The sequence below is a fragment of the Lathyrus oleraceus genome, chromosome 4 (genome assembly GCF_024323335.1).
Source record: "Lathyrus oleraceus cultivar Zhongwan6 chromosome 4, CAAS_Psat_ZW6_1.0, whole genome shotgun sequence".
NCBI lineage: Eukaryota > Viridiplantae > Streptophyta > Magnoliopsida > Fabales > Fabaceae > Lathyrus > Lathyrus oleraceus.
In genome coordinates, this window is record NC_066582.1 from 374,267,822 (window position 1) to 374,276,363 (window position 8,542).

Sequence of the window (8,542 nt, forward strand, 5' to 3'; positions counted from 1 at the left end):
CCTAACGGCGTTCGCCATATCAGTTTGACAGACAGTTTTCAGAATAAGAGCGTTTAACGCTAATGGCGTTCACCATTAGCCTAACGGCGTTCGCCATATCAGTTTGACAGACAGTTTTCAGAATAAGAGCGTTTAACGCTAATGGCGTTCACCATTAGCCTAACGGCGTTCGCCATATCAGTTTGACAGACAGTTTTTCCAGAATAGGAGCGTTTAACGCTAATGGCGTTCACCATTAGCCTAACGGCGTTCGCCATATCAGTTTGACGGACAGCTTTCGCGTTTTAAACTCCCAGATGTGATATCGTTGTAATGTCGTTGTTGTTTTGTTGAGTTGTATGTCATGCTATTAATGATGATGATAACATGACTATATGATGTTGTTGTTGCTATGTTGATTATGATGCATGTTTGATGTGCATGCATTCATGAAAGGCCGATGCCTAGTGATGAACGGACTGAGTTCCAATGATGTTGTTGACTCCGGGCTTGTTGAGAGGCTTGGTTCCTTATGGGGAACTCGGATTCTATGGTGGTGAATCTGGGAGTAGTGATCCTGTAGTGGTCACAAAATGGGTATACCGAGTCGTGTTGAGTCATGCATGGGTGTGTGCATTGCAATTGATGTGTTGTTTTGTTGATATTCATGAGTTTGTTGATTATAATGATGATTGTGATGATCCGTGTTGACATATGTGCAAATTATTCACATTATATTCTGTCGTTATATTATTGTTTAATAATGTAATTCTCACCCCTTCTGCATGTGTTTATGTTCATCTATGATGAGCAATGTGCAGATAATGAGGAGTAGCTTTTGTTGAGGTGAAGAATAAGTGTAGAGTTATTCTACAGAGTCGAGTCAATGCTCTGGTCATGTGACACCGGGGTTATGGGATTCAATAGAGATTATATTATTATTTAAGTTGGGTATGAAGACTAAATTATTGATATGTTTTGTTGAAACATTTTTATAAATCATTAATTGTGTTGTTGTCCGCTGCGAAGTTTTATTAAAATAAATGAAATATTTTTATGTTGTAAAGTGATGAGTGTTAAGTTGAATGAAATGTAAACTCTTCTACATGTTGTACTCTGATAAATTCTTTAAATATGTCGTTTGGGTAGAAGGGTGTTACAATACTAACAGAAAACTATTAAAATTTATATATGCAGATGGGTGGCTGACCAATTAAACAAAAAACTATTAAAACATAATAATTTTTAGTTTTATGCTATCTTTACAAGTACTCTGGCGGTGAGCAAGTTGTCCATTTACATATGGATAGTACTGCTTATAAAAAAATAAGAATGGATAAAACCATATATAAAACCAATCCAAAATATCCGGATCCATGTCCAGATCCGCTTGGAGTTTCGCTTCACTCCTCTAGGGTTTCTCAAACGCATTATAGAATCTCTCCACTCTCAGATTTCCTCTATAGATTAAAGAAGCATCGGAGAACTAATTCCGTCACCGGAAACCGAACGCCGTTGCCGGAAAGAAAAAACCTGAACCGAAAAAAATGTCAAGAAAGAAGAAACACAAACGAAAACACAGCGACAGCGATGAAGACGACGACGTTTTCTACTACCGCTACTGCGCTTCGTCCTCAACCCACAACACCACCACCGGAACCACATCCAGTAATCAACCCCAATCAAAACCGAACAACAAAGGATCATCAATAGGAGGAACAGGTGAACCCTTAGCACCATCAAAATCGACGCTATACGTTTCTAATCTAGATTACTCCCTAACAAACTCCGATCTCCATACGCTCTTCTCTACTTTCGGCCGCATCGCGCGTGTAACCTTTCTCAAAGACCGTCACACGCGCCTATGCCGCGGTGTTGCGGTTGTCCAATTCGTTTCTCGTAATGACGCTCAACGCGCCGTGGCGGAGATGAATAAGAAGATTCTCAATGGAAGGACTCTAACTGCTTCTATGGCTGCTGATAATGGACGTGCTCCGGAGTTTATTCGGAAGCGCGTGTACAATACTGAGACTGCTTTGTGTTATGAGTGTGGGGGGCATGGTCATTTGTCGTATGAGTGTCCTAAGAATCAGTTGGGGCCGAGGCCGCGGCCTCAGCCTAAGAAGCCGCGACGGGGATTTAGTGGGCTGAGGGATAGGGATGGGGAGGAGGAAGGTGATGAGGAGGAGGAGGAGGGTGATCAGATTGCTGCGGAGCAGTTTGACGATAATTGGGCTTCTGTTGTGGATGATGAAGCGGGTGAAAGGTTGCTGGGGAGAAACAGAAATGATGATGAGTGTTTGGACAACAACAGGACGAAGAAGAAAGGGAAGAAAGCTGGGTATTTCAGTGATGAGAGTGATCATGATGATGATGATTGATCATGACTATGTAGCATTGACACTTCAGATTGAAGGTGTGTTTGGTATTCCGCATTACCGTATTATTCAACTAGTCCTGTGTGTCGTGTCTATATATGTGCCAGTGTTTCATAGATCTAAATGGCAATTTTTTGTTTTTATCAAGATATGGTGTAATTGATGAAATTGTTTATATGTTGTTGGCTTGGTTGGATGTGTTTATGGTTTTGATCACAAGCACATGTTAGTTATTAGTTATTGTGGTAGTAATTAGTGATAGTGGTGGTGAATTGGTGATGAGCATTTTTGTGTATTCCATATTTTCATAGTTAATGAATGATGACAGACGAGTCTCTTATTTATCGGCTTAATTTAGCATTCGGTTTACCTGTAAAACAGAAAGGAAAAGCCTGTTCATTATGTTTTTTATTTTGGTTCAGTTAAAACATGTAATGTAATCAAATTGTAACACCCTGGTTTACTTTATGCACATCTTGTTATCATATAAGTAAGGTTTTTAATTACAGTTGTGGTGGTTATGTTATGATATTTGATATGTAGAATATTGCAGTCAGATATAGCTGGATTTGATGTGGTTGTTGAGATCTTGAAAAGCATAGGTTGTAGACTTGTAGTCATAATTACTGTCGCCGTTCTTGTGGAAAGCAGTTTAAAACCATGGGTAACAGTTCTTCTGATTACCTTTACTCTTTGATGTCTACTGAGCATTTTTATGCAGATTGATGAGTATTTCTCAAGTTTCTCTTAGAATGCTTAAATTGCTTCTCCCAGAGAAAATGTGGTATCCTTTTCATGCATAATCACTTGGCTGAGCTGGAGAATAATACCAATTTGTGCCTCACCCTCGACACAAGGCTTTAAATTATAGGTTTAATTATTCTGTAACTTTTTGAACCATGGGCTAATCTTGAATGTCATTGTAATGATATGTAGAAAAAGAAATTGGTTATTGTTATGCTATTTCCTTTCTTTCTGAATTATGTATTTGAATCGGCACAAGTTAATGAAAATAGTATAGTTCATATCCTCTATGAATAGGATTAACATGAAGCTTGATTACATAGTACGATAATTGTACTCAGATATAAAGATATTGGGAGTTTTGTGAAATTCAGGATATCGGTTTCTTGAATTTTGTTGAAGTTTGAGCAGATTCAAATAGGATTAATATGGGTGTTCTTGAAGAGGAAGTAGGTAAAAGTTTGGAATTTTTTTTCAAAATAATAATTATTTTTATTTTTTTTCAAAATAACTAATTATTTAAAAAAATTATCAAAATAACCAGGTTTGGTAGAGGATGCGTCAGATGAACTGGCGCACCCCCAATGCATAAAGAGGAGGCGTCAATAGCATTGGCGCATGCATTGCGCTTCTCACGAGGAGGCGCCACTAGCATTGGCGCATGCATTGCGCTCCTCATGAGGAGGCGCCAATACTAGTGGCGCCTGCATTGGGCCTCATGAGGAGGCGTCAATGCTAGTGGCGCCTAGGTGCATTTGGTTGTGTGGGCGCTAATTCATCTGGCTGCATGTGATGGTCATGTGGGCGTCAATCCCTCAAGCGCCCAAATGTTTTGTCCGTCTCTATAAATACCACGCATTGGATGCAATATTTTTCACTCAAACTCATCTCCTAATACAATTCAACCACCATCAATTTCAATTTTCCCTGTTTCAACAATGCCTGCATACATTCAAAAACAAAGTGCTGATGTAATATTTTCTGCCGTTGCGGCTCCGGTACAGATTCGACTTTGGAACACAAATATGTTTGAACGTCTTAATCGGACGTTGTACAGTTGGTTAGAGGGAGAAACTGGAGAGGGTGAACGGATTAGAAGAATACAATGGCTTGTGTCCACGTTCAACCAACACGGAGAATTACGCGAATTGGTGGATATTAAGACAGACCAAGACGCTCGTAGGATGATGCATTACATGTTCAAAATTGTTTTGCTGGTTGTAATTGCATAGTTCTTGTATTTGTTATAATTATATGTCTTACTGTTTATGCAATGGTACTTTCCTGACAGACGTCTAATATGAAATAAATTTAATTTTTCATATATTGCAATAGAGGTACATGTAAATTTATCTGGTTGTGCTCATTCTAACACTAGGACAGTTATTACGATTGTGACCTAGTTGACGGCATGAACTACATAGTCTAACCATTTTGTTCGCCGTATCCATTTCGGTTCGAATTCAGATGCTGTTTGGGCGACCCTTTTTCTTCCTTCGCATAACTTCGTTGTGCCAGACGATGTCCCCTTGATATTCTGGCCAATAATCCTCTTTTGTCACTACGAAAAAACTAATTTTATAAACATTTGAAAGACTGACGATTTTGTAAACTTCAGATAACAAGTATGATGGATCCCTTCGAACCTTTGAGCATGCCGCAAGGACATGGGAGCGGGGGTACGAAAGGCTTGGAACTTTCTGCAGTCGCACTAACCTCTATCTAGTTCGACTCTGTACTGTCCCATCGGCATGCCCTCATTATGAACCATGGACTCGACAACACTAAACCAACCTTTACTTCGGTCAAAGACCGTAACCACATGTGTGTTTGCTTTGGCAGCTTCATGTCTGATGAATTTCATCGAAGCATCACTGAACAACTGTCCAGATTGCAACACTGAACTCCATTTTAAGCGTCTGGTTTCAAACAACGCCCTTAGCCTGAAATATGTAGCATGCACCAAAGCGATTATTGGTAGGTTACGGATGCCTTTGAAGACAGAGTTCATTGATTCCACAAGATTTGTTGTCATGTGGCCCCAACGTTGACCGTTGTCGTATGCCCTAGTCCACTTCTCCAAAGGAATACCATGGATCCACCATACCGCATCTTCGTTTGACAATCTTATTTCCTTGCGGTAGTGTTTGAAAGAAGGTTCTGATAATGCGTAACCTGCATTGACAACCTTCTTCCGCAACGTCTTATCTTTGATTTCCCGCATGAAATTCTGAGCAATATGTCTATTACATAACACATGCGTCGAAGGAGGATTTTGCCAGCCGTTGTCAATGTTATTATATGCACTGTTGATTGAAGGGTGTCTGTCCGAGATCAAACATAAGTTAGGCGGAGGTGCAACGTGCAATCAGAGATTTCTTAGGAAAAAACTTCATCCCTCAGCAGTCTCCCCTTCAACTAGGGCAAAGACGATTGAAAAAATATTGATGTTCCCATCTTGTTCCACTACCATCAGTAACGTTCCTTTGTATTTTCCGTACAACCATGTACCATCAGTTTGTATGATTGGTTTACAGAAAGAAAAACCTATGATACCTGGTTGATACTGTAACACCCTTCTAAAATACCCCAATAATTAATTAAAACAACAAAATATAAATCAGAGTAGATATGCAATTAAGGGTGTCACACTTGACACTTCACACCATTCACCAAAAATATCTTGTCATGCTCATTTATTAAACAAAATAAGACATTGCACAATACGCAGCGGATAGGAATCTAACAACATGCAAGCCATGTAACACATTACATGTAAACTTGTTCAACAACCAACAATGAAAACAAACAAAACATCCCGTCCCGATGTTACATATACCAGAGCATGACCCACTAAGGAACTACACTAGACTCCAAGCACTAGCCTCTACTCAATCACTGCTTGTTACCTGAAACATAGTTGTAAGGGTGAGTTCCTCAATCGATATAATAAGCATTATAAAATATCATGTAATGTTAAGTAAATTAACACGTTAATCACCCTAATCATATCACACCTTCAGCAATGGCAACATCAACTCAAAATCAAACTCAAACTCGACCCAAACACAAAACACACGTATAATATTGGAAAACATCCATTCATATTATACGCCATACATACATTATGCAATGAGACTCCATGCATGCGGTACCGACTATTCGTGAACATATAGTTCAACCTCACCGATCAAACCCAGATACGGCTACCAAGCTCACTAGTCCCACTCATTTGAGACCTAGTGACTCACTCACTAATTCCTCACCATGGGAATTAGCTACCACCATAAAGGCTATGCTATGCACGCTAAATCACCTAGCATGCAAACATCAACAACAATCCACAATAACTCACTCACTAATTCCTCACCATGGGAATTAGCTACCACCATAAAGGCCATAATATGCACGCTAAATCACCTAGCATTCAAACATCAACAACAATCCAAGATGGACATATGCTCACACTCTAAGCCATAAACAGTCCATTCACAGTTGCATACATAACAGATACATTCACAGCATTATGCATACCATCATACATCATCAGCATATTTATCACAAAATCATATCATGTCATGCCAAATAATAAATCACAGTATTAGCACACTCTACTAATACCTATACTGCTCAAAACAACGGGAAATGACCCCTACTATATCATACATCAGCTAAATTACATCACTCAGCTGAAACGACTAAAAACTGCACAACAACGGCTCAGAAAAATCACAATTCTGCCCATACGTGTATGCTTCATGCCCATACGCGTATGGCACGTTTCCTAGCCAAGCCCATACGCGTACCAACAGAGACAAAACTACGTTAGAATCATCATCTTCTTCATCCATACGCGTATGGCCTCACCCCATACGCGTACCACCCCCCTCCAGGCCATCTCATACGCGTATGGCCTAGTGTCATACGCGTATGACCAGAAACAACATTTCCAGATCTGCTATGGGTTTTCTCTGCTATGGGATTTCTCAATCCCAACCTCTCACAGTCCAATTTATACACAGTTATCGTTTATATCATCTAACACAGATCATACCCATTCGATTTCACACATTCTAGCCTTATTACATCTAATTCCTACGAATTTTCTTCAATTATAAACCCACATCTCATTCATCCATAAGTTCCTAATTTACAGCATTCATCATTCTAAAAGAGTTTTCGTCCTCGAAAACATACCTCAAGCGAATAACTCCGGATAAGACTCCTTCATCTGACTCTCAAGTTCCCAAGTCACATTGCCACCTGCTGGTCCTCCCCAAGCTACCTTTACCAAAGCAATCTCTTTACCCCGCAACTGCTTCAACTCTCGATCCTCGATCCTCACAGGTGATGTTTCAACAGTCAGGTTATCTCTCACCTGTACATCATCTACTTGGACCACATGCGACGGATCAGGAATGTACCTCCTCAACTGAGACACATGAAAAACCTCATGCAATTTTGCAAGTGACGGCGGTAAAGCGATACGATAGGCTACCTCCCCTATCCTCTCCAAAATCTGATAAGGACCAATAAATCGAGGTGTCAACTTCTTCGACTTCAAAGCTCGACCAACCCCAGTTATCGGAGTAACGCGAAGGAACACATGGTCTCCCTCTTGAAACTCAAGTGACTTCCTCCTCTTGTCGTGATAACTCTTCTGACGACTCTGAGCAATCCTCATCTTCTCCTGAATCATCTTAATCTTTTCCGTAGTTTGTTGAACAATCTTCGGTCCAACCACAACACTCTCACCGGACTCATACCAACATAAAGGTGTTCGACATCTCCTACCATACAAAGCTTCAAACGGTGCCATACCAATGCTCGAATGAAAACTATTGTTGTAGGTAGACTCAATCAAAGGTAGATAACAATCCCAAGTACCTCCCTTTTCCAAAACACAAGCCCTCAAAAGATCCTCCAGTGATTGAATCGTCCTCTCAGTCTGGCCATCAGTCTGCGGATGATATGCAGAACTCAATCTCAGCTTAGTTCCCAAAGCCTTCTGCAAACCTTCCCAGAACTTCGATGTAAATCTAGGATCTCTGTCCGAAACAATACTCGACGGAATACCATGCAAACTTACAATTTTCTCAATATACAACTCAGCTAATCTCTCTAACGGATAATCCATTCTTATCGGAATGAAATGAGCCGATTTTGTCAATCTGTCAACAATCACCCAAATAGCTTCAAAATTCTTAATTGTCCTCGGTAAACCAGAAACAAAATCCATACTGATACTATCCCACTTCCACTCTGGAATAGCCAACGGTTGCATTAGCCCAAACGACTTCTGATGCTCAATCTTTGACTTCTGACAAGTCAAACAAGAATAAACAAAACTCACAATTTCTCTTTTCATTCCCGGCCACCAAAATAACTTTTTCAAATCATGATACATCTTCGTAGCCCCAGGATGAATACTCAAGCCACTA

General features: G+C 40.1%; 1 protein-coding gene across 1 annotated transcript; it reads left to right on the plus strand.

The window, feature by feature from the left end:
* The first annotated feature begins 1,526 nt into the window (after window positions 1-1,526).
* On the plus strand, window positions 1,527-2,360 carry LOC127137577 (U11/U12 small nuclear ribonucleoprotein 31 kDa protein). The gene has a single exon (XM_051064031.1). It carries the CDS (start codon window positions 1,527-1,529, stop codon window positions 2,358-2,360), a length of 834 nt encoding a protein of 277 aa, XP_050919988.1.
* Window positions 2,361-8,542: the final 6,182 nt, after the last annotated feature.

Coding starts and splice junctions, on each gene's coding strand:
- LOC127137577 (XM_051064031.1), top strand. CDS start 1,527: ATGTCAAGAAAGAAGAAACACAAACGAAAACACAGCGACAGCGATGAA.